General features: G+C 37.1%; 1 protein-coding gene across 2 annotated transcripts; it reads right to left on the bottom strand.

Moving 5' to 3' along the window:
* Positions 1 to 722: 722 nt before the first annotated feature.
* Positions 723 to 23,353, bottom strand: PLS1 (plastin 1). 2 transcript variants are annotated; one of them, XM_031060060.1, is made up of 16 exons: positions 23,252 to 23,353; positions 20,580 to 20,743; positions 19,286 to 19,415; positions 17,499 to 17,631; positions 16,546 to 16,627; positions 15,487 to 15,652; positions 15,249 to 15,391; positions 14,086 to 14,181; positions 12,243 to 12,438; positions 10,526 to 10,546; positions 7,562 to 7,640; positions 6,392 to 6,506; positions 5,530 to 5,663; positions 4,516 to 4,639; positions 2,366 to 2,490; positions 723 to 1,928 (listed from the first exon to the last, which is right to left on the bottom strand). In XM_031060060.1, the coding sequence occupies exons 1-16, from the start codon at positions 23,319 to 23,321 to the stop codon at positions 1,793 to 1,795; spliced, it is 1,914 nt and encodes a 637-aa protein (XP_030915920.1). In that variant the 5' UTR covers positions 23,322 to 23,353; the 3' UTR covers positions 723 to 1,792. The 2 variants fall into 2 exon arrangements, with proteins under 2 accessions (XP_030915920.1, XP_005424738.1); XM_005424681.2 differs by lacking the exon at positions 10,526 to 10,546.
* Positions 23,354 to 27,691: the final 4,338 nt, after the last annotated feature.

Genomic DNA, 27,691 nt, shown 5'->3' with positions numbered 1-27,691 from the left:
GGAGCGCGGGGGCCGCGGACCGGAGGCGCCTCCGCTGCTCCGAGCGCGGCCCTGCCCCTCCCCGCAGCCGGGCAGGGGCCTGTGAGGGAGAACGCGCTGCAGCAGCTCCTGCGCGGCGCCAGGACTGTGTCTGCCCTTAGATCTCTTTTCTCCCAACTGCTACAGTAACCACGGCCCTGCTCTTCACAGCATCAGAGGGTTGCCCATGAAAATTTCCTCAAAGCAACTCTGAAGTAATTCTGGACAGTTACAGCAATAGTTTATAAAACAGGAAATAGGGGCCTTTATGGAGTAAGGTATCAAGTGTCTGAGAGGTAAATACAGTACTTGAGGATTCTATAATTTAGTAAGAGATCATTTATTCTTACAGTTAGTCTCCATTTAGCCTCTCCTGAATGAGGATTTGGACTGAGTGTCACTAGAACTCAAATCCTGTACAAAGCTCTGTCATCATCTTGGACGGGGAAAAGAAACCAAGTAAATCAAGTCTTGCCCCAACAGTGCAAACCAGCAAATAGGCTTCAAATCCAAGAACTTAATTCCCTTCAGTCTCTGTTATCCCATTATATAATAGAAACTGCATGGATGCATCCCGTAGTATTGCTGTATTGGTGCAAGACAGTGAAGATGTCAAACTCAGTCCAACTGCTTGCTCATCAGGATTCTCCTGTTCTGCCACACTTAGGACTGGCTTCAGGACCTGAGAGAAAGTAGAAGCTTCATACTTAAAAAAAAAGTCTTTAATTTTGATTCAGTTTTTGTATTGTTTGGCTTTTGGTACCAACTTCATTAAACGTACAGCTCCAGCTTGATAAGTGAAAATTTACAGCTGATGAAAAAGGAGTACAAACAGTTACTTTAAAATTACTAAGAAAAAAATACAGATTTCATCTTATCCAGACAATGCACCGGTCTTTCTACATCAAACCTCTGCACACATGATACACATTTTAGAAAAATCAAAGGAATGATACATAAGGAAATGCAATACAGTAATGAGAAATTCCATAGTGGACTAGCCAGCTCTTTATTGTTTTCTTAATACAGTATTTTATGAAAAGGTTAAAAAAACTCAACCAACAGCTGTTTAGTCCAACCGCAAAACTTAGCACATATGCAGACCTAATAATGACAGGACATTTCTGCTTTCTATTGCTGTTTTTTTCATACAACATGGTTTGTAAAAGTTTCTGCTAAGTAACAGAACAAAACTACTACAAATTCCCACAAAAAGGTTTCATCAGTTTAATCAGTATTCATTAGTTACCAGACATTATCACAGGCCTTTACTTGCTCTGAAGTCAATGACAAGACTCTCATTGGCTCCAACAAGAGTTAAGCTCTCCAAGAATAAGGCAAGGATGATAATTTCTGTGCAGTTTGGAGTCCAACCCAACAGGACTGGAATGCACCTTGAGACTTGTATGACTACACATAAGTAACACCCACAAAAATCAAACAGTGTTTCATAATTGGTCCTGAAACAACATATGTAAAACAATGCAGGTTCTCACAGTGCTATGGAAACTAATACAAATGAAGCTTGATTCATATGGGTTTTTCCAAGCAGTACAAATCTATGATGTTAATTTGTTAATGAACACATTCTGAAAATGGTATTAGCCATAAATAATTCATGTGTTATGAAACTGAAGAAAATTAACTAATACAAACACATGATTAAAAGATAATTGGTATTTGTGCATACAATTTTTCTCATACTAAGTTTCAGAACTCTGTAAACTGCGAGGCATTCATTGTGCTTAACATGGCAGAAAGTTATTTGTCTGCATTATTTTATTCTGTTCAGTCCTCTTCCCATCAAACATGCAAAAACTGTCATCACCATTTTTGGCTTCACCTCAACCAGATCATCTGGGAGAGCATAAATACGAGCACCGATTTTTCGAGCAACTGAAATGGCATACCTTGGAAAACAAGAGAAAACAAATACTGTTATTTTTCTGGCTTCTACCCAATATGTCAAAATTCACAACAACCAAACCAGATTTTAATAGCAGAATATGCCTGTTTAATAGTACTTAGGCTCTACTAGAAAATGGACATTATTGTGATGAAAGCATGTACTGGCAGATGTTTTACTACTGCTTATCAAAGCATTTATTTTGGTCAAAAACAGTATGAGGTATGGCAAACTATTAAGACACCAATTACAGTGCAGTGGTGGTGGGTCATATCTGCTGTGAATTTGACTTCATATTTTAGATACACTAGAAAAATAAATAATATTAGAACTTATATTCTATCAAAAATTTGATATTAGTGTTATCTTTCTCCTAACAAATCAATAAATCATGCATTTCCTGCATTTCAGGAAAACATGAAGCATTCATTTAATACTTACTTGGCATTATTCAATTTGTCTTGGTAAGAAAGGTCTTCTCTCTTGACCATTTCTGGACGAACTGCTTTTGGTGCAATGGCATCTATTAAATCTAGGACAGGTAAGCTAGTGCTAATTGATCTGTCCTAAAAGAAAAAGACTCAGGATTAGTTTAAGGAATCTGCTTTAATTATTCCAACTTCAAAATGCAAAAAACCCTACAGCACATCTTGCATGCATACTGAAAGACAGAAGCCTGTTTTCTTACTTCATAGTGTGAAGGTTCTCCTCACTCTTTATGAATTCTAATGTTCTTTTCTACAATCAGTACTATAATGTTCACTGTGCTGGTATCATTATTGCACAAATGGTTTAAATTTATTTCATCAAACTTCTCTCCTTAAGCCCTAAGGAAGGAAGGGAATTTTGACACAAGTTCAAGGGCCAGACTTTTAAGACAACAAAAGATCCTTCCAGGCCCCCATACATACATTTTTCTTGTTTTCTTGCCACATAACTATTTTCTCCAGTAGTTAATGGCTCACTCTTTCTGTAATATTTCAACTCAGATGGTATTCTGAGCTAGTGTGAGCAGTCTGTGTTTCATATTTAATACAGAGAGATTCTTAAAAGGGCAATTGCTGTTGCTGCAATCATCCCATCCCAGCTGTCCGGGCAGAGCAGGAGCTGCTGGTGCCAAAGCAAGCACAGGCAGTGCCCGTGGGGCTGCAGTGGCTGAGCACAGCCACGGGGCACAGCTGCCTTTGTCACCAGGTCAGAACTAGGACTGCCAATTCAGGGGAGTCCCACAGAGCCACCACTAATTATACATCTAAAATTACTAATAAAATTCTGCTTCAAGGCATTACATGTATGGAGTCCCCAAGACCATAAGACACACCTTTATAATTTTTACTGTTTGAACTAATGGCAGTACAATAGAATTTGGCTTTCTTAGTCCACAGTGAAATATAAGGCACTTCTGCATTCTCTATGGTCTGCTTGCCATAGTATCCCAAAACCTAAACAGTGAAAGGCAATATTTATGTAAATGTTGTAAAAAATTAGTAGTAAAATTAGTAGTAAAAAAATGAATACTGAATAGTGTCACTTTGCATCAGTACCTCCTTATCTTTATTGGTCAACCATCAGTTGAATTATCTTAAAAACACCATTTGAATGGCCTTAAAAACACAACCAATGTACCCCCAAAGACACTGGCATACCAGATTCTTGTCATACTTTCAGCCTCTTTAATACCACCATTATAACAATTTTAGTAGAAATAAGAGAAGCAACATCTCATAAGAAAATGAAGGCTCAAATTACTCTCTAAAGTGAAAATTAAATATTTTTACTTATTTTTTTATTAATAATGATTACCTAATTAAAATTCATAACATAGTGAACTCTCAAATATTTAACTGGCTAGGTTCTCCTGTTTTGAATCACAGACATAACTGTCTCAGGTTATAAAATGAACCTGTACAAAAATGTTACATTTGTGTGCAATTATTAATCAGCCATGGCAAGAGATTCACACAGAATAACACACCTGACGCACATATGGCTTCTTTCATTTTGAACACTGAAATAACCTGGAAGGAAAGCTTCCTTTATCAGTGTGCTCCTTCATGCTGAACGGGAACAGCTCCTGTTTTCCCCGGCCTGCTGCACATCAGCAGTGCCAAGGACAACACAAGGTGTCGCTGGCTACCCTGGGCTCCCTCTCCCGGCTCTGTCACAAGTGACAACATCCTTTTAACCAGCTCCTAGGAGAAGTGATCATCTGCCCCCGGTATTTCCAAAATCGTTTTTCTGGCTTGTACAAGCATGAGAGTGCCTATATTCAAAAACCTGGAAAATATATGACATGCCAGGCCCAAAGACTGGTAATTTCAGACAGAAGACCCTTTGAAAGTTTAAAGTTATTTTTCTTTTCTTTGTTTTGGGCTTTTTGTTTTGTATTTTACTGCAGCTACTATAAATTATTTTATTTTTCAATATATTTGAAAAATACTTTGGAAGATTCAAAGACTGTCAGAAGTATTTCCATAAACAATTTTGCTAGTCGATGGGAGACCTGCTGTTAAAACCAAATCATTAACAGATCAGGTTAAAAATCCCAAATCTTATTATATGTGGAAAGAAAAGTAAATAAAATTAATTACCTTGAAACTTATAATTGAAGTTTTCTTATTTGCTTTTGCAAGTGTCTGATTCACCCACTTAATAATAATTTCATCATTTACTTTTTCGCCCTCTCCAAGGTCAGATAGTACATTCAAAGTATACCTTCAATAAAGGCAAGAGCTCAAGTTAAAATGAGTGGTGGAACTCAACTTTTCTTGCAAAGCTAGAGCAAAGGTAAAATATTACTTCATCACAGTAACAATGCTAAGTACTCTTCATAAGGTACCCTTACCTTACAAACTATGTAGTACTTGAAATGACTTTTTCAGTGGTTACTGAATAAAATAACAAAATTATATCCCAAACCTCATAATATTCATGGTAACATCTTCATGCATTTCTTTTACTCAGTACATCATAATAAATTACACTTTCTAAGTTTAAATGACTCCCTACCATCCTAGTAGGGAAAAAAATTGAATCACAGTAGTCTGAGAACAAAAACCACTAAGTGATAGGTCTAAGAAAACTAATTAGAGGAAAACATTTGCAATAAAATACTTCTTAATCAAATCACTTTATAATATTTTTTTCTCACTCAATACAGTAGCAAGATTTTGATTTGATGATACTCATGGTATCTATAGCTGTAATGGCCTACAATTTTTTACCCTTTTAACTTCTATAGTGTATGTATCATCACTGCCTTGGGTTTTACAAATATTTAAATCACTCTCTACTTACAGAAAGATACATGGAATCAACATGAAATAAGGTGTGGTCTTTTTACTTGCTGCAGGATCTATAATTTTAGTCACAGTTTCTAGTTTATAAGGTTTTAATTGTCACTATAAATTGTGGTTTCAATTACTGCACAGTATGTAAAATTACAAAACACATATACAATTTTATCTTTGAGAACAGGGACTTTTAGAGATTGCTCTCTACAATACCAGTTGGGTGACCTGAACACTACCCTTAATTTGCCTTGATTTACAGACACACATGCACAGACACATTTATACACATCCATCATACACTGCCTAACTTACCTTCTCATCAGCTGCCACACCAAAGCCAAGGTCAGAGTTGGATTACCTTCATTTAGATCGTGTCCAGCAATACCAACCAGCGAGAATTTGGCTTTTGTCTTCCCAAGTTCTACTGCATAATTGCAATTCTCAATCTAAAAATACATTTTGTGTGCAAATAATGAAAACATATTAATAATTCTGCAATACAGACCATAATCTATGTGTATTTTAAATTATTTTGGCTTATTGTTACCTACAGTGAGATCTGAAGCTAGAAAAGATTTCCAGTCTAGCTACACTGTGATTAAAATAACACAGTTTTTACCATAAATGCAATTATGCAATATTCCAATGATAATTTTTTCCATATTTGAGAAAACCAAGTTTCCACTAAGGTAGTGAATAAAATATATTTATATCAAAAGTATACTTTCAAAGATATTGAAATGCGTTCTTCTTAAACAGACAGTAATTTTTATCCTCTACATTTCAGGCTTCCCAACAACAACAAAACTATGTGAAAGCTTGAATTCTGCAAGTCTTGCCCAAGTCCTCTGGGCAGCATATGAAACTGCTCTGGGAGGAAATGCCTCACAGTATAGAAGCATCCAGCAACAACAGCCAGGTCAGGCCTGAAGCTTTCACTTATAAGAGCTAAATCAAGCTATAAATTAAATATTGCTAAAAGGTGTCCACATTAAGAAACAAAGGTGATATGTGCTATAGCTGCTATTTATTCTTTGGGATAATAACTGAAAAATAGATTTTTCTTTTTTTTCTCCCAGGACTGTCTCAGTAGCATAGAAATCTCAACAACACAGCCTGCCATGAGCAGCATGGGAGCCAGTGGAGCTGGACTGCCTCCCAGAGCATCACCCACCTTTTTCATGTTGCCTCCAAGCAGGGAGTAAGGAGGTTTGTTGACGTGGCTCCAGTCAACTGGAACACGTGTCATGTCGTACAGTTGGAAGATGATTAAAGCATCAGAAAGGTCACTAAACCAAGAGCAAAACAATGGGTTTCAGCACAAAAGAACAGATTGACAATGAAAGTAAGTACTTGAGACTTCTCACAGTGGAAATAAGTTGCTGAAAAATTCCAGACTTAAATAAAAGCTGGTGCTGTTCTGTAAAGAAACTAGCCAACATTCCATTGCTTGATTCCTGCAATTATATACACCAAATTCTGCATTTCATTTCATTAGTTTCACAAATCTTACTGAAGCAATCTCACTCACTGGCTTCAATTAAATAATTACTTTCGTAGGGCAGGTATAGACAAAATAGCTGCTAAATGAGTTTTAATTTATTAATCTAGTTTTAGTTCTCTAAGGACCTTTCCAAATGTTAAATACTGATGCTTTATCTGCAGATGCCTACAGATTTGTTTTGCTAAAGAATAATCAAAACCAACGAACTTATTCTTGCAAAAGAAGAATAGTAGGAAAAGTATTATTTTCCCATTATATGTTGCATTACTGATAATTCCTATCAACTACTTAATAAATTAAATTCTCCACGTTAAGATACCTACAGATCACTTTACAGAGATCAAAAAACTGAAAAAATGAAACCAATCAGTAAATACACATACAAGCAGGTGTTCCCATTTGCTCCCTCAATCTCATAATTTATTGACAGAATTTGAATCAATTTCTGGCATAATTTGAAAGTGACCAGAAGCATCTAAAAAGCTTATTATAAAGCCCTTCATCTGAGGGAATACTACACTGCAGAACTTCTTACAGTCTACTGAAAAAATAAAAATTATACATCATAAAACACAATTATCTCAACTTTTATAAAAACATAATTCAATACACAAGTGAGTGAGGGGGGAAGATTTAAACCTTCTTAGGTTTTCTAGTCTATCTAGATTATGACTAGAATATTTGAGTCAGATACTGCTTAATGTGGTCCTACAGACCAGTTTGGAAGAGGAAACCTGGAAATCACTATTCTAGTAGAAATACAACTTCCCCCCTCTTCTTTCCTTCCTTCTTCCCCTGTCACCCCTGGGAAGTCAAATCATTCTTTTTAAAAAACCTTACCTGTATAAATGATTAACATATGGGCTCACACCCAGTGAATTCATCCAGTTTCTGAAAGTCCTTTCTTCCTTACTTTCTCCTATGGTGACAAATACAATTCTATATAAGTTATTGGAGAAAACACTTTAATAAGCAATGTTTAAATGCTTCTCATATCCCTCACCACCCCCCTCCCACCCCAAAAAGAGTTCATAATTTCCCAAACAACAGTCTATACTACAAGGCAATCCTATCCAATTCAGATCCACTCAGTTCTGGGCACAGGGCAGGGGGACTACATGGAGCAGCATTATTAGACTACATTTATCTGATATTTGATAAAATACAGAAATAAATTTTTGTTATATTTCACATAATTAATATATCATGGAGATGATTAGTAATAAGTTCCTGAAACTAAAATGAGTGGAAACTGCATTCAACAGTTTGAGAGAAATAATATCTTTTTTTCAAAAGTCAGTGCTAACACATGAGGCACAACTCCACTCTCTCCTCACAGAATTTGACAGTATTGATTTGCAAAGGGCCTCCCCAAAGCAACAGATTTCATTTTTTTTAGTTCTATGCACTGAAAACGTTGAGAGGCAGTGCTGTATTGGTTAACTTTGTGGAGTTATTTATACTGCCAAGCGGGCCAGTTATCCTCACAGTTTTGACCAGCAATTCTACTTACAAGAACTGCAGAAAATTCATGAGGAAGTAAATACCAACCTTCACTTTCCTGACATAGGTTGCTTTTATTATTGTAATCATGAGTCCTACCCAAACTCTCTTTCTCTATAAAGTTAGATCTTGCAATAATTCATTAATTTTCTACATACAGCACTACCTAAATTTTAACAACATCTCTGTAGCCATCTACATGTGAATCAGTGCTGCATAAGCTGTTTTGTCTTCCATCAAAGAGGAGCATTTGAGAAAATATTTAGCCTGAATATGTGAGCTTGGAATAACCTCATCACTTTGTTCCCCGGGGTAGATAATCCACAGTTAAGAAAACAGTGAAGACACTGAGGAGGGAGAAAGCTCTGGACTTCAGAAATTTCAGCTGCAGTTTACAGTTTCTAACAGAGTAAATTTTATTTTTAAAGTTTCAGCCACCTTACCAGGTTCTTTCCTTTCCAATTATTATAAAATAGTTGATATTCATCTTACCAATATATTTTCTAAATTATGATTTCTTTTATATGCAATTTGAATTAGTGTTTGTTTCAAATATTTACATGTAAAAATAACCACAGAGCCACTGATGAAACAGAAGAAACAAACAAAAATACTATTCTGCAAGATCATCAGAGAGCTTTGTTTCACATATTTCTTGCCACATTAAAATTTAAAAGAACAATCACACTTTGTGACAAAGTTATTAAAAATATCGGTTTTTCCATTTAAAAAACGATCATAACTCAAGAATTATATATAATTTAAGTTTATAAAGAATACCTTTGAGATTATATTATTTTGAAGCAAATGCCTTGTGTTTTTTAAATGACTTTATGGTTACTGAGCTTTGAGTTGATTTGCAGTACCTAAAATACTGACTGCAAAGTGCTTTTAGGAATACTTGTCCATTACAAAGACAGTACCAAGGTTATTTAGTGAACTCTTATGAAACAGCATAGCCACAAAAACAGATACTCAGCAACTGCACTCAGACTGAGGATTTTAAAATGCTTGCTTAAGATTGTCAGGAGAATCCAAAGTAGCCAAGCAGGAGCAAGAGCATGCAAGCTGGGCAGGACCCTTTTGGAAAGTGGGAGTCCAGGAACTAAACCCAGCATACTATATTTAATATGCCACTCTAAACAAATCCCTTTATCATGCAATACATGAGTGTTCATAAGTTTTCCAGATGGCTGAGAAGTGACCAGTTTTTTCTCTCTAGTCTTTTATTCAAAATATACCTTGTGATCCTATCAGGAGCATATCTTCTGCTGAGTGGTGCAGCAGATAGCCAAAATCATTGGAAAACTGCAGAAAGGGGGCAGAGCTACACAAAAGAGAGAGGAGCAAATTTGGTAGTATCCTTTATATTTATTGCCATCTCTTTTTTGAGATCATTACACTGTGGAACTGAGTGGAGAGTAGCCATAGGGAGGGGATGAAGAATCCAAAGAGCTCAGAAAAAATCTAAGATTATCTCTGGAACACAACTGAGCTCAAGATACAGCTGCACCCAAAGTTCAGCCAGCCTGAGTGGAAGTACTTAACCCTCTTGTGGTGACAGCCATGAAGGCTGCCAGTAATCTAAGCAACAGCACAGAACATGTACACTGGAGGAAAAGTGGGTGGACACAAGTCCCTCCTCTTCCTCCCCCCAGAACTCAGCTTTCTTTGTGACTTTGACTCCAAATTGCTGCTTTCCCCACAAGCCAGGGGCTCCTTGGATCAGCAGCAAAGGTGGTGCAAGAACTGAGCTCAGGACTACCCTCTCCACCCCCACACAACAGCAAATATTCATTTTGCTGTGTCAGTATTCCTGAGAGACACGCTCTCATATTTCAGTGCACATCACCAGATGTATTGTCAGGGCAGATGTCAGTTTATGCACAACATTAAATGTCTTAAACTGAAGAGGACAGCCACACCATGCTGATGAGGTGGGACAGTCCCTGAAAAGATGGAATTTATGCAGGAAAATGAAAACTTTCAGGAAGCTCTACTCACCCACACATGCCTACAGCTTGACATCTCAGTTCACGGAAAGCCCTTACTCGCTAAACCCTCCAAAATACCTGTATGGCATTTGACTTACTGCAACTCTTGCCCTCATTTTATATGCTGTGGGGTTTTTCCTTTCTCTTTTACTTATGATGGCATATTAAAACAATAGAAAAATGTAAGAACAATGCAAAAAAATCAACCAGAAAAGGACAGAGATGTTTAAACAATAGGGAAAAAAAAGAACAAAAAATTGCAGAATAAACACTTTTATGGAGTACAGAAAAGTACTAAATACAGTACCTACATTAGGAGGGGTCAAATCTGCATTTCATGAAGCAAAACAGGAAAGCATTATAAATTATGAGTCAGATTTCAACAGACAATCTATGATGAAACTATAAAGAAATCAATGTCATATTTTATATCACTAGCTTGAGAAAACATCAGTATAAACACAGGACTTAATGGAAAACAAACAATACATTAACAGGAAAAAAAACATTAACAACACTGTCTTTGGGCTGAATAACTATTTTGATGATTTAGATCTACTTGACACCACAGGAATCATTATTTGAGGGCAAAAAGGAGTCATCTACTTTTCTTTGAACAGGTAACATTGGCATGATTATCCATCTCTAAAATATATACTGTAAATAGTAAGTTAAATTTGGCCAGTATTTATAATTACAAAATCATAGTCTAGCATTCAGTTGACTGTAACTTTTTAAACTGGTTTGGCTGAGACTTTCATCTCCATCAAAATGTTTCAGGAAAGTCCAAAAACTAATTCAACTGGTTTTTCCCATGCCATTGAAAACTCTTCCAAATTTAACCAAGTTTTCAGTATTTCAAATCACACCAGCAATTTTATCTTCAGAGCAGAGAAGCTAAACTGAACACATTCCACCTCCACACAGCTCCTGTATGCATTCCCAAGAGCTGACATTTCTAACAAAACTGAAGCAGAGGAAGAGCAGACCTTTCCTTCAGTCATTTGTCCTGGCCAGCAGGGACTGCAGTGACTGGGGATATCACAGCTGAAAAGGGAAGACAACGTCCTGTGCTCTACAACCTCTATCACAGCTGGCACCCAGCTGAAGCTAGAAGAGCAAGAAGCCTGAAACAGGAATGCTCTGAGGGATACAAGATTTGTGACACAGGGATGAGCAGCACAGACAAATCATGAAAAAACAGGAGCAAAGGAAGATGGACTCACCTAGATGGAAAGGAAACCTGATAGGAACAGTAAGAGGAAGGCACGAGAAGGCAGTGCAGAGGACTATGTGAACATTGCTGATGATTCTCCCGAGTGCAGCACCCCTCATTCTCACACTCCTTTGAGATCAGTGAACAACTGTGAAATACACTGGCAGGAGCCATTCCATTATCCTAGATTAGCTGGTCCACACCAAGGGCAACAGCCAAAGATTGCTACCAATTATCCCTTTATGTCTGGCATTAGAGATCTGAACTGTACAGTTAAAGGCCAAATTCCCTGCTATGACAGGATCTATACAGGCTGTTGATGCAATAGATTTATATAGGCTGCTGATACAGAAGCCTTTTAAAAAAAAATGTTTCCTACTTTAAAAGGCAACAAACATACACACACATATATACAAATGCACTATGTGAAAAATACTTTTAAAGACTATTACAGTTGCATAATATAGTACTTCAAAGAAAAGCCAGAATTTGTATATTGGCTCAAATATAAATAGCATGGAAAGAAGCACGGGAAACCAAAAGGAAAGTAGGAGGACAGTTTTTGCTCCTGCAAATGGATGACAGAAGGTTATTGAGGAATGACCATGTGGTCAGGCTGACACAAGTGAACAGTATACACACTACTGGGGTTTTCTACTAAGGCTTAAATTGGCTGCTAGTAAGTAAACACGGGCACCAGTACACAGGGATCCTAGACCACAACCTAGAAGGAATACCGAAGTAGAAATCACTACAAATATTCTAATACTAATATTCTTCTCTTTCATACAATTAGAAAGTTGAGTACCTTCTAATAAATTGAGATCATAAGATGAATAGTCAGGCTTGTGCAGGGCTGGATATGTGTTAAAGAGATTTGCAACAAAAGCCAAATTGAGCTTAGGGTTGCCTGCAACCACATCAGCTGGAGTTACAAACTGTCTGCAGCCCAATTTATCTGCCTGTTGGAGCATGTATTCAGCCCTCCTCAAGTCATTTTTATCCTAAAAAGAAAAACAAACAAAAGTTAATTTACAGTTAAGTCTAATACTAGATTTTACTGAATCATCAGTCAAGGAAATCTTTAAATGAACCTGTCAGTTCCTCCCTCATTCTGCCAATGCCTGAGCTAGCTCGTACAGCCCATGACAATTCCCCTCTGCCTTCTGCTGTCCTTCACTTCTGTGGCTGTCAGCACAGCATTCCTCATTAATCACAGCAACTGCAGCCAGGAGTGTAGAGATGCTATTTCCATTTCCAGGCTGTTGATTCCCATATTCCTTATCCTCCTACATGTACCAAAGGTTCACCATCAATGCTTTGAACTGATATTCTCAAGTAATTCCAGATGATGCCCAAAACCATCAGTAAGAGTTTGAATGCTTCCAACTTGCTGTCCTTTTAATATTTTTTTCTCTTAATCATCATAAGTTGGCAACTTATGTTTTGTTTATTAGTCTTTATTAGTAATATACTGGTTCATTACAAAATGTGATCATATGAACTGTAGGAAATTGCATGGAAAAAATTTACTTCTACTCTCACTCTCAAAAAATCCCAAAAAAGAGCAAACAAAGCAAACAAGGATGTTGCAGACATCCTTTTCACTAAAATCCTTTCTTTAGGATTTTTTCCTTCTGAGAAGCGGTGGCCTCAGAAACAAATGTAAACAATAGGTTATCTGCTGCTGTGGAATGCAACAGGTTCGTCTGGATTGGCCCAGCTTGGATGTTTAAACATAATGGCCAATCCAGAACTGAGGTCTCTTGGAGAGAGTCCGAGAGAGTGGCCTTGTTATCATTCTTTACTTTTCTATGCTTAGCTTAGCAAGCTTCTGAAAAGCTCTCCTGCTTTTTCTTTGTAGTATAGTTATAATGTAGTGTATATATATATCATAAAATAATAAATCAAGCCTTCTGATAATGGAGTCAACCTTCCATCTCTTCCTTCACCCAAGAACCCTTGTGACAACCGTCACACAAGGAATTTAAGAGAACTAAAGCATGTAAGAAAACAATCATGCACATGGGCTTCATGCTTATAATGAATAATGAGATTCTACTGTATATTCTGATTAATATATAAGTATCTCAGGCATGCAGTTCAACTTTGCAGCAAATGCACTTCCAGAAAAATCCTTCCAACAGGATTTATGAAGCCACTTAGACAAGTTCTTCCACATCAGTGTAGGCACTGGTTTTAGACCTCTGTCCCTTTACACCTTAAAGCTTGATGGATGCCACACTTTGCTGCTGGTTATTGGAAGGGCTCACATGTTATTTCTAATTGCTATTTGGTTAGAGGAAGGAACAACGGTTTGTGAAGTCTATTGTTCCTTGTCTGAATTCCAGAACAGGACAACTGAGCAGGATGCTCTAATACTCATGTTGGATGACCCAACAATGTACACTACTCCAAGTGACACATAGCTCCAAACTTTTGACTGCAGGATGCATTATCCTGTTTCAGCAGCACTGTAGGCTCAAGTTTTTGCTCATTTAAGCTTTTGTAACACTCAGCAATCTGGCTAAGTTTTTGCACAGCTTAGGAAACAGAAGAGGATTCAGGGATAACCTGGTAACTAGAATGTTGGATACATACACAGAGGTCTCAGATAATTCTGGTCTATTTTTACATTTCTGAATACTTACGTGAAATCCTGTAAAATCAATTTTAATAGGCAACTGTTGAGGGTCCTCTCCTTTGGGTGCAATCTCATTTAACAAATGGTAGTATGCTCTTGAATCCTAAAACAGTGTAATAAAAAAAAAAGCAGCAAGTTTGTAGCCTTTCCTAGACATTTATGACTGTAATAGTCCAATCCAAAAGCCATAGGAGTCAAATATACAACACCCTAATTTCAGTAAATATGGATGAGGTCATATAGCCATTTTACTACCCCGTTTCACATAGAACTTAGCCAGATGACAGAGAAAAGGAATATCTGCTAATTATTGTGGACAATGCTAGTTAAATTTATTCTGCTGAATATTAACTAGACTGTTGTAATTAAGATATTCAGGGCAAATTTATGTGGTCACCCACAAAAAGGATCAATTTTGCAGTAACAAACTAGAAGAAAAAATAAACCCCTATTAGTTCTAGAAGTATTTACTACTTCTCTTAAGCACTACATATTTTTTTTTACCATAGTAGCAGTTTTCATATAAAACCCTAGTTACAGTCTGCTTTTATAACAGCCTTCTTGGCAACATTTGAAATTATATAACTTGCTGAGTGGTGCAGTAGATAGCCAAAAACCATTAAGGACATGGTTTTCTCCAATGAAAGGAGGTCTAAGGACCTTAAGGCAGTCCTCCTCCTTTGCTTTCAGTTTTAAAAAGTTGCTGTGTTCTCTCCTCAGCTGGGCTACAACAGTGCTCTGCCTGCCTTTGCAGAATGACTGAAGAGAGAATGATGCAGCTCTGCCACCTGCCCCAAGGAACCTTTCAGCCCCTGTGGCAGTCAGCTGACACACCAGCAATGCAGCGACTGGCAGTTATTAGGCAGCTAGTAATGTGGTGCAAATTATCCTAAATAACTCTAATAGACACCTAACAACATTAGAACTTCCCTGACTGTTGGAAAGGTTCACTTTGCACTGTGATATGATAATACAGGGGATGAGCAACTAAATAGGATAGAAGAGATCAAAGTAATGCTCTCTCAATGTTGAAAAATGCAGAATAAACCTGCAGTCAGATAAGGTAGATTACTATTGTATCTAAATTCTCCTGATCTGACAATTTTTTTTTCTATGCACTGTGTGTTTTAATACCACTGTGTTCAGTTATGAGAAGAAATAACTACATACCTTAATGTCTTGGCTGAAGTTACTGATTTTCTGCCACCCTGCATTGGCCAGATGGTAATTCACCCAGCGCAGCAAGAGGTCTTCTGGGGAGAGCTTCATTAACTGATCCAGCTCTTCCCCTTCATTCAGCAAGGCAATAAGAGCTAAAAGCAAGTTTGAAAGAAAGCTGAGATCACTGCTATTGTGGTCTGAGCTAATTCCAAGGGCCTGGCATTGCTATACCTGGCATTACTCTTACCTTCATTTCTGGAGATCTCAATATCAGCAAAAAGGCCAACTTTAATGATCTGCCACAAGAGTCCTAATACCAAGTGTGGTTTTCCTTCTTGCAAATCTTGTGATCCAATATTGACAACTGTGCAGCCAATGGCAGATGCTGAGTTCAGAGCCAGGTTTAAGTTTTCCTATTTGGAAATATAATCATTTAACAAACTTGGGAGATTGTATTTTTTAGCAAAATTGTTCATATTAAATTTTGGAAGAAATAATGCATTAATTCAATGGCTCTGAATGGAAAACTGCACTCTGGAGGTTTTTTGTGAGCTACCTTGCATCTTATCAAAATTTAATGAAAACAATGACAGTGTTAATATGGACCCATCAAAAAAATTGTGGGCCACATTCTGCAGCTGGGATTACTGAGGAATATTTTAATAAAAATATTTTTACCCACATGGAGGACTTAGAACATAGTGTAGTTTAACTTTTCATATTTTAACACCACTGCCTAAAATAAAGTCTGCCATTTAACTGAGGTTTTTATCAGCAGATTTTTCTCACTGGGTCCATAACTTATGGATCTACTTCCCTTTCCAGCCCTGTTTTCTTAAACCCAAACTAAGTTCTTAAAAACTGTTTCTGTCAAACTGTTCCATGACTTCATACACAATTAAATTAGATCTCCTCATCCTCTATCAAAGCTACTCTCCGGTACTGAAAGTGCATCATCCTATCACAGAATATGCAGCCATGCAGATACTTTCTGCACAGCTAAAATACAACCTGGCTATCCACTCAAAGTCTAAAATTATTTTCTTCAGGTACTCAGTAAGGCAAAACAAAAATAGCTAATAGGGACAGAATTAGAGAAAACAAGAAAAAACTATTTTTTCTGTAAATCGTCTAAGAAATAGGAGAATACAGTAGAGTTTATTAGAAAATACAAGCTCATACTGCAGGATTTTTTTATTCCATATGATTTTAAATTTTTTTTTTCTCCACCAGAAGAACTGTCATTAAAACAGAAAAATACTTTACTTTCTCATTTGTGGCAAGTTCCTATTCATGCAGTACTTACAGAAATAGTGAAAGGAGTGAGTTTTTTCTTATTAATAGCCCTTTCATCAATTGTATCTGGTTGTGAAAAGTTGATCATTTTGCTATGAAAGAAAAGTCAAGAGTTTATTCAAACTTCCATTTCTCAGAAAATATATTATTTGGTTATAAGCTACTAACACTCAAGCAGCTGCACACATTTCTGACAAGATTAAAAAAAAACAACAAAAAAAAAGACTGTTGTCTAAATCTCCTCTCCCCCATTAAATAACTGCACATTCATTCAGAATGCCCCAGATAATATATTGCATCTTCCTTTTATAATTAATAGATCATATTTATAACTGTCAAAGAAAGCTCCTGAGATGAAAACTGTAAACCAAAGTAACTGAAATGGTCTCTACTGAAAAAATGTAGTATAATCAGTGTATTCCTGCACTGCATTTCTGTAGTACCTTGTATCTACATGGATCTCAAGACTAATTCACATCAATACTAACAGCTAATGCCTTGTTACCATGGTGTGTCAGTAAGTACTAGTAATCCACTTTCCAGTTAAAGTTGCAGCAGACTGAAGTTAAGGGACCTATTACATGCTCTCTGTTTTGCCATGGACTTAATTCAGATTTCTGTTCCTGATACCCCATGATTTAATGACTGTAAGTAGTAACTTTTAAAAATATTTAAAATAGTCAAGTTTTCTAATTATTTCAAGTAATGAATTTATGAACTGTTTAATTATCTCCTTTATAAACAGCCTGCACATATCTGGCATGTACAAAACTGCTTCTATAACATATGCACAGAGTCACACAGAAAATATGCTAAAAATCACATTAATATGCAAACAAATAAAATATTTAAGAGTGGGGTCTTGATGTTAATGCCTGTCTAAAGTTTTCTAATTCATATCACTGTGATCAGCATTTAACCTTTGAGATGAATTTCTTTTCTTTCTCATAGCCTTGGACTCACCAAAGAAGGATGCCATCTGCAAGGGATTTAAACAGACTGGCATCTGATGGGTTCATTGGTAGGAGGTGCTTACAGTCTGGGTCATCTTGTAGAGCTTTATTTATCCAATTAACAAAAGCAACTTTTTCTTCCTCTGAAAAGAAAAACAGCATTAAAATAAAAGATGAACATTTCCATGAAGACGTACTAGTAATAGCATTTGGGTCAAAGAGGCTCATCTGCAACAAAACCCCTTCATTTCACAGAGGTCAGTTATTAAAAAAATCAGTCCAATGAGAAAGAACACAAAAAATGCTAAGTACAGATTGGCCTTTCTCCCATTGTACCCTCTAATTATCTGGTGATTTTCTGAAGGATAACACGAATATCACAGGAACTTCTTAGAGAAGGTGTCCTCAAGGCTGACTTCAAATTTGGTTTCTCAGCAATTACAAAGAAGAGGTGAAGACATCTCATCTGAAATATGCAACATCTCACTCCATGCACTGTTTGCTTAAAATGCAGTGTTTCAGTCAGCCTCCTGCTGGACTTCAGAGACTGGCAGCCTTTTGAGACAGATCTGAACTTCTGAGTTGTCTTTAGCTTGGAGAAACTTGGGAAGTTTAATATGCCAGTTTTAAATTCTCTTTCATATTCGGTGTATAATTTATTACTATGTATCTAAGAAAGCTTATTTGGATAACAGTCAATCAAGTCTCAGTATCCAAATTCCCAAAGAGTACAGGTGGTATTCACCCCGCCTCAAGAAGCACCTGACTCACTACACTTCTTTCACTGTCAATGGGAAACAATGTGAAATTCTAGAGCACACTTCATCTCATCATAAACGAGGTGCTGGGTGAGACCAGGCCAGGTGAATTGTGCTCTAGTGAGGTTTGTTTCTCTCCACCAAAAATAAAACTGCATCTAAAGAATCACCTCTGATGCCCTACAGGCATCCTTCGGGATGGAGCATATCCCCTGCTTTAAGGATGTACCAGGTATAGCTGGTGCTGGAATCCTACTGAAAGAGGATATTGCCACCCTTTGGTTAACCAAAGTAATCTTCCTCATACACAGAACCTTAACACAATCTGGGACAACACAAATTCCAGACTTAATCAAAAAAGTTGCAATATTGCTGATTGCAATATGATCCAAGAAGGTGGTTCACACTCTGGGTAGGAGCTGCAATGCAATTAGGCACAATTACCAACTTAAATTACATGCAGCAGGGGAGGTAGAAAGAAACAGATCAAATATTAAAAGCAGCTTTTTCAGTGTGAGACAGTCTATGCAAAAGCCATGTATGAGTGAACAATTCTGTAATGCAGAGACAGCTGAGGAGGGCAATCCATCCAGAAAGGATATGTGGTGGTTTGTCAGTGGGGTTTTAGTTCATGTAAGTTAACACTGTGGAAATGAAAATGAGGATTCATTCATTTTTTTATCTGAATATAGGAATGAGTGTCCATTAGCATATAATGAAGGCAAAAACTTGACTAGCTTTACTAGAAGTATGCCAAAGGGGCTGTTTCCTCCCCCACAAGGTGTCAGTACTTGTTTTCCTCTTTTGCTCTCACACAGATGCCCATCTTGCCTACAAGTGCAACTAAGAGTGAAACCAAGCAACAACTGAACAGAGCTAATAAACTATCACCCACACTTACTTTGTCTATCTCCACATGCTTTTGCTGTGTTAATTTGCTTTTATTGCCAACAGTTTCCAGTTAGACTCTTTTATCTGTAGTGCAAATTCAAAGAGTCTTCCTCCACGGAAAATTTGCCCGTGCTTAATTATTTCTTACCTGAATAAGAGTGCTGTGTCCCCTCACTAGATATTGCTGATGTTCCTCCAATTGCTGTAATACCTTGCTTTTTGTTTATTGATTTTCGGAAAGATTTGCTAACATCTTTGCTTTTCAATTCCTGAATTATCTGAAATGAAAAAAATAGAAAGCATTTTGTGATTGATTGTACTTTCAAATAACTAACTGTTAAATCATCTAAGTAGCCTAGAGTCAGCAGTTAATCTGACTGAATTTCTCGGATATTTGTAATGACTTCTGTTCTAAAAAGGAATAATTACTGTTTGGATATCTATATCTATACTGGATATCTAACATATTATTTTACAGTGAATACCTCTATTAAGGTATGCTATCTAGAAAAACAGGCATACAAAGATCTACACAACAGATATTTTGGTAAACTGAAGAACACAACTAAAGATACACACATTTTTGATGATGACAGTATATTTTGCCCACCTATTTCCGCACATGCTTGGCAGGCAAAAGGTTATAACATGACAGTTAAACATGCCCTTCCTTTATCAAGCTAATACCATTTTCCACCTGCCTGCAATGTAACCCATATTGGATATATTAGTATGTCCTAGGTTTGCCCAAATACTGCAGAGGTCTCAGACTGACAATGAAGTATAAGACACAGTTAATACCTGGAAGCAAATACTTTTATGTTTAGAATCTCAGAAAGAAAGATCAATCCCTAATTCAACATGCAACCTTGTGCAATTAGCAGCAGTACTCTAATTTCAAAACAAAACATCATCATCCCCAAGCACCCACAAACCAACAGCCTGGTAAGTTCTTGTTTCTTTTCAAATGCACCAGTGAGCGATTCTCATTAGAAAAGTCTAAAGCTTTGAAATCTGCTCAGTGAAAGGGAAAACTTGTACCTCAGTCCCAGTAATAAACAGCCATTAGTATAGAGATTGAGCATAGTGAAGCACTGCTAAGAGCATTCAGAGGCTGCTATCCAATTGTCTGCTCTTTTGGCAGAGTGAGGGCCGCCCTAACAGTTCCTACAATATGTACTCCTTCCCCCCACCTTGGAGGGGACTGATTGCAACTACTGCTCTTTCACATGCTGCTGAAATCAGAACCATTAAATTAAACAGGAATGTGAAAGATAAAAATTAGAAAATAACTATATAGGATATTCTAGGTTGTCACAGAAAACTCAAAGTAATAGTTATATATAAAAATAGCACTTATATATAAAAATAGCACTTAGTTGTAGCAATTAATTCTCAATAAGTATCAAACAGTAGAGAAACATCCAAATGGAAGGTCTTACAGAGACAAATTCTTCAAAGTTGATTTTCCCATCCTTGTTGCTATCTGTCACCAAAATGATTTTTTCTACAATCTCCCGGACTTTGTAACCAGGCAAGGGCAGACTTGCTTCTTTAAACAGGTCTTGAAGCTCGTAATCACTGACATACCCACTGTTGTCAATATCTGTAGAATGAAAGCACAAGTTGTTATACTCATGTAAACTCATGCATATTCATGTACTAAGGTATGGTAACTGTTAAGAATAAATAAAGCAAGATAAATACAGTTCTAGGAGATGAGTGTTTCTTTCTCTGATATAGGTAAGTATGAAGGAATGCTTGTGGATTAGAGGCACAGCTATCTAGGACTTGTGCCATCTTCTTATATGCTTTCTCAGGAACTATCTTATGATCCCAGAGCACAGATAGAACAAGATAGCAAATTTGCAAATAATGAAGTTCAAGATTTTCTTATTTTTTTTAGGACTCCCAACAAAATTATCTATGAACAGTCAAGTCAAAGGGACATCAATTAATATATGCTTAGTGTAACATTAAACCATTTGCAATCAGTAGGCTCAAATCTGATGCATGTTGTGATTAGAAGAGCTCTATGAATGATATATTTGTAAGAAATTTAAGAGAACATCACATTGAATCATAAACGGAAGCAGATGATGTGGCTGCTTCTCTGAGTTGTCAAGGTGCTCCCACTTTTGGGTTTTTTTTCCATTTACTAGTCAAAAACATCTGTTCATATTGCATCTAGGATCAGAACTCAGTCAATAATACCAGAGTGCATGAATACCTCCCATTAGAGAAGGGCAAGCAGAGAAACATGCTTTCATCTCCAGCCATAACTAATTGCTATACAGTAATTTTTTTTGTAATCCATACTACACTATGTAGCTTCTGTACAGCTTTATATAGCAGCTACATTTCACTGCAGATAAAAGGCTAAAAACACAGGGTAAAAAAAATAATTCTGTGGTTTTGATACTATCAGAAGTTCACAGATCAATACACAAACTTGATGTCTGCATTTGCATTAATTCATCCACTGGCCTGCAGGCATGTAAGACCATACATAATAACAGGGATGGTCTAACCATCAGAGGACATTCTCATGAGCTCACTCAGATTACCTGCTATTTTATTTCTCTAGGTTCATCTTTCACTGAGGGTAAGTTTCCATGATGACAAGCTGAGAGTTAAATAAATGCCTTCTCTCAGTTTACCAATTTAGCTGCAAGTACTTTATCCATAAAGACATTAGAAATGTGAAAAAAAATTAAACTAATGATTATTAATTATTAAACTAATAATTTTTATGTTTTAAAGAAAGCATAAGGAAAAAAATGCTCTTCAGTGAGAAGGAGCAGTACAGACAATTCTTCAAGCTGAAACAGGAAAAGATGCAGGCAGAGGATGGAGATGAAGAAGGAATACAGATGGTGAAAATCAAACATATAGAAAAGCTGTCAGACAACACCAGCGAGTTTTCAGCTATGCTAACATCTCTTAGTAGAGTGATACATGTATATCGTGCTCCTCTCCTTGGTCTGTCATCCCAGCACCTGCAGGATATAAACTACTTGACCTATAGATCTCCTGATGATTGGTTATCAGCAACTCAGGAATTATCTTCCATGGATGTATCTTACTCCCTGTAGAATTTCTACTCTTTGTTTAGTCTCAACAACATCCTCAGTCAATGGGCTCACTGCTCTATTATTTATTGTAAAGTTAGTTCTTTTTATTTTAATTTCCTGACTCTCTACTGGGCACCACGTGATAGCTGTATTGGCAGAACCTGAATAATTCCCTCTTCACTTCTCCATACTACTCATGGTCTTCCAAATCTCTAACATTCAGCTTCCCAATAGTTTCTTTACCAAGTAAAGTCTCCAAATATTTAAGAGTTCTTGCCTAAAATGATCCTGTTTCCCCCATCATGACTGATTACAAACATGGTTGTTTGATTTCCTGAGCTGCACAGTTACACATCACCCCTCAGAATGGCAGTAAATAAGAAATAAAGCAGATATGAACATTCACAACAGCAGTGCAATCTGGAAAAAAAGGGCAGCTGCTATATAATTTCTTACACTTTCTGTGTGCTCTGATTAATCTGTAAACATCCTTTCAAGCATACAAAACTGTACAGTTATTTATTAACACTGGTGTAACAAAGCTGATCTTATTAACAAAAGATCAAAAATTCTCCAAGTTTAGTTCTCTTAAAACATAAAACCTGATTGAATAAATGAAATTATTAGTTCAGCAAAGCATGCAAATAAAGCAAAAACCAAGTGTCAGTAATCTAACATGAAAATATGCAACACCTGAAGCTTAGCCAAAAGTTTTTCCAAATTATGGAGTCCAGAAACCTGAATTTTGAGACCCGTTATGTAACAATACATAACAATAACACATAAAATGCTACCACCCTGCAAGAAAATGTATCTGTTTTCAGTGCTGAAGTTGAAAGAAATTAACACACATAGTTCCAGTGAAAGTAAGGGGCTCTATGTAAACATTCTTTTTACATTTTTTTTAGATATTACTGGCAATACAGAGGGAAAACACAGTCCTGTCAAAACCAAGTGATCCACAAAGATTGCTTCCATAAATCCTTAACAGTTTTGCCCTAAATAAGAGCATCCTTATGACTCCCTCATTTAAAACATACCTATTTTGCCAAATGCTTCTCGTAGCTCTTCAAGCTCTTCACGAGAGATTGTAGTTATGTTGTTCTCCATCTTCAGCCAGCAGGTGTTGTCCTCAATTGCTAATACCTAATAAAAACAATAAACAGGTAAGATATAAGGCAGGATGTAATTCCAGACACATATAAGTTACTGATCTATTCAACACGAGGTACTGGACCTGAAGAACACATCCAGGCCTGACACACTTAAAACATTACAAACAACACTTTAAAGTACATCAGATATCTGGCAATTCTTTTCACTGCAATAGTGAGTGAAAATTCACAACAGCAGCACCTGTTTACGTACATTTGATGTTTTCATTTGCATAGAATAAGCACTGGCCAGCAACTTACCTCCATTGCCTCAGTGATTTTCCAGCATTAAAATCTCCTTACACTTCAACAAACAATTTTTGGAAACATTAATTTCTAAGTGAGATGCAGGATCATTGCCAAGCAGTGGCTAGTGCTGGAATCTAGCCCTGCAAAGCACTGAGCACTCCAACATTTACACAACATAAATCTCAGTGGGACACCTCCAAGGACCTGCCCACAATCTGTCAGTGAACACCAGGGAGCCTTTCCACGACTCCAGGAGGTACCACCACCTGAACTCTACACTCTTCTGACACCCTGCTGTCTCCTAACACTGTCAAAGAGCTGAATGAAGGCTTTTACTGAGCAAAGATTCAGTGGGAGCCTTTCTCTGCTGACCTCTTAGAAAAGCAGAACAAAACTGAAGGCACCTTCACAAGGGCTGATAAACTCCCATGAAAGATTTTGCCTCTTATCAAAGCTTTACTACAACAGGATGATTCAGATTTATTGGCAGTAAGTGCAGCTGTGTAAAGAAGCCACATGCAGTTGTCTCCACACCCAAGTTTATATTTGCATTTGTCATTTTCCACCATGCAGTGCCGCTGGCACACACAAGGCAAGGCCAGGGCAGCACAACCCTGCCTGCACCAAGCTCTGAGCAGCACCTGGCTGGAGACAGAGAGGGAGCACAGGCTGCTACAGGAGGGATTGTGCTTGTCCTAAACGTCCATGTTTCATCTTTGCTTTTACTATATAAGCCAAAAGTGGCAAAAATCCACCTCACATAAATATTTTCATCAAAGTTGTTCTAAATTTGCCCAAGTTTTCCTTCTGGTTTAATGCTTTTGCTTTAGAGCAAGAAAAAATATATTCTTGGAATGACCAAGCTCACAAGAAATATATTCTGGTCTGCTAAATGCAGCTGCTTCTTCCCCAACAATCGTGCATACCAGCAGAACAGGACTGTTACCCACTGGACAAGACTCTAGAAGAGGAAACCTGACTTCAACAATAAGTTTTAGCATGAATCATGCTGGATGCCCTTAGGAAAGGCTGTACTTTTACTTCCCCACCTTTTGTGGAAAATTTTTCTTCCACAATGCTATATAAACAGAGCTCTTAACAGTGGGTTGTTTTAAATAGATCTTGTCTACTTTCCTTGGGTTAGTATTTTCTGTGTCTTCACTGGGACTGCTCCTGTGGGTCACACAGGATATGGCCTTGAGCGTGGGTGGCAAGTTAAGTCTTTTTCCTTCATGTCACTAGATCTTATTTAAGTACTAAAATCCTTCTTACCCGTTTTGCTAAGCTTACTAATAGCATATACCAGTGTCCATAATCAAAAGGAAAAAAAAATTAAAATATATATTCAGAAAAAACCCTACACACAGATATTTCTGGAAGTGCAAGTACCTTCTCTGGGAACCTGATGTGGCAATTAAAGAAATAATGAACTGTGGAAAAACTGATGAAAAAATAAAACATTTAAATGCAAATTACTAAGGAAATCTAAACGACTGCAAATCTATAAAAATAAAAAACCAACCAAAAACCAAACAGATGACACTTCTCTGAAATACAGAAATAGCATGACAAATCATAAGTGGAATATTTAGCTATGCAAGTATAAAAGACAACAGCATTTTTGCTGGCACCATTAAAGTTAACTATTTACCATTATCATGACTCAGATCTTAAAAATTTCTGCTAAGTTGCATAAAATTTGTTTCACTCCTGCCCTTTTATAATTGATAATTCAGATTTTCCATCATATTCTGTTTCATAAAATAGCAATCTTTGATTTCCAAAGATGTTGATTATTTCAGTTACACAGTAGAAACATCTGCTCTTGAATGAAGCAGAAAAAGAAAGCTAATAACTGCTCTAAAGAGACAGCCTTAAATAGCCTATGATATCCTGACAGGGTAAATTATCAATTAAATGGCAGAAGTGCTGCAATCATGGTTCAGGCATTCAGGAGAGACAGAGTTTGAACATTCAGAGACAACACCTTAACTAGTCAGACATTACAGACAATTCCAGTCCACAAACAGGGACCTTCTATCTAAGCTAATAGATACCCTGCACACCCAGGCTCATCACCACCCAAGATGACTCAGGGCACAGGCAATTCTGACAAGATTTAGCCTCCAGAGGTGTCTTGGAACTATGACTACCTGTTCAAAGGTATATTCATTTCCAGAGAGCATTTCTCTGTACTCTGAGGGTATTCATGTGACACTTAGATTTTCTGTAGTCTCCACCTACAACAAACCATTTCCTGCTGCTCCAGGACAGGGTAGGTACAAACACTGTTTTAATGCTGATGAAGTACCCTTGATCCTTTTTTGAGTACTTGAAAATAGGCTTAGTATGAACTGACAATATTTATGTAGTCCTAGCCTGCTTCCTATGCCTGGAAGGCTTTTTCAATCTAAAGATAAATTACTGGCCACTGCTGGAAATCATCCACATCCAGCATAAGACAGATACAAACTACTGTTGGCACCATTGTGGTATTTCTTTGTGTGCAGAGGAGCATCTATGGCTGAAAAACCACAAAGGATGGAGTAGGTCAAAGAGAGCTCCTGCCACATTTTTGACCTGTTATCAAAGCTGTCAGAAAAAACAGAGCAGTTAATTGGCAATCAGGCCCAATAGTTGTCTCCATCCATGCAGGCAAATGGCAATTTCTTTTCCAGTTCTGCATTTCAAATTCTGTTTGCCTCATTTCCACACGCAGCTGCTACTGCAGTGACAATGGAGGTTAGAATGCTGACTCGAGAGCCTATTTTCTTTTGTTGCTGTTCTTTTTGTCTGCATCAGGGACACACCTCCTCCATCCCTGCTGCAAATACTGCCTATTGCTGCATCATTCTTAAAGCTCTTGTCTCTAATTACAGTCAAGAGAGCATCATTTGCATATACAGGTTGTGCTTTTATATCAACAACCAGCTGGTTATTACTATGTACTATCTATAATTACAAAACATGAAAATTCTCCTCTTATTTGGCTTTGAATCTGCTACAGAATTTAATGGGAAAAATCTCCCCAAAACACAGTTTAACCTGTAGTATTCCTGTGTTAGTTATCCAGGACTCTTTAAGTCAATGTGATGAGAACAGGATAGCTTTCAGGCACTATTAGTGTCTTTTAATCTCTTGCCAGAATAAACTAGTTCTGTCCAGTCTCAGAAAACAATGCATTGTAAGGTATAAGACACACAAAAGAAACTTTAAAACAAGAATATGCATCACATATTCCCTTTAGACAGTAAGGAAAGAGGAAATGCTAATTAAAAATTACTGGAAATATCTGCATATAATAAAGACTTGAGCAATAGAACCAACATACAGAACTATGACAGAACTAACAACAGAACTAACATACCCTTAGCTTGATATGAACACACACAACAACACAGAGGTTTCTGATGTTTTTTAAGAAGCTAAAAGTACCCAGGTTTGTTTGTTCTGTTTATTTTTTGGTTTCCCCACCCCAACTCATCTTAGACTGAAAAGAACTTCTTATTTATGCCAAGATTATTCTTGTCCTTCAAGTAAAAAGATGATTAGGGGCCAACTGAATCGATCCTTTAATAACATGAAAGCACAAATTGTTTTAGGGGTCGCACTGGTGGTCTGTAGTAAAACAGCAGTGGTGATTAATCTGAATTAAATTAAGAAAAGGTAAGTTTTTATCTTATTGTGATAACTCTTAATCTTTATGACAAAATGAATAATCACTAGAGTTCAGTGGCTTTATAATTTTATTGTTATTGTTGTTTGCCCTGGTATAGGATATGGAAAGATAGGCTATGGAAAGATATGGAAGGATATAGTGACACATCTTTCCTGTATCACTAGTAAGGCTGCAGGAGACATCATTAGGAAAGAACTGCACTGTCTGGCATGCAAAGTGAAAGAAGCCTTCATTGTGGAACAGTCACAGAATCACAGAATGCCAGGTTGGGAGGCACAGCAGGAATCAGCCAGTCCAACCTTTCTTGGCAAAAGCATGGTCTAGACAAGATGGTCCAGCAGCCTGCCCAGCCTAATCTTAGAAGTGTCCAATGCTGGGGAATGCACCACTACCCTGGG

Source organism: Geospiza fortis, unplaced genomic scaffold, assembly GCF_000277835.1.
Source record: "Geospiza fortis unplaced genomic scaffold, GeoFor_1.0 scaffold318, whole genome shotgun sequence".
Classification (NCBI taxonomy): domain Eukaryota; kingdom Metazoa; phylum Chordata; class Aves; order Passeriformes; family Thraupidae; genus Geospiza; species Geospiza fortis.
Note: the sequence above shows the minus strand (reverse complement) of the source record. Positions and strands in the feature narration are given on the sequence as shown.

Bases quoted from the DNA above. Each gene is read 5' to 3' on its own strand.
- PLS1 (XM_031060060.1), bottom strand. From the start codon at position 23,321: ATGGAGAACAACATAACTACAATCTCTCGTGAAGAGCTTGAAGAGCTA. The intron at 12,439-14,085 runs GTAAGTATTCAG...TTTTCTTTTTAG, and splicing joins TTGATTTTACAGGATTTCAC to GATAAAAATGACTTGAGGAG. The intron at 5,664-6,391 runs GTGGGTGATGCT...ATGTATTTTTAG, and splicing joins TTGGAGGCAACATGAAAAAG to ATTGAGAATTGCAATTATGC.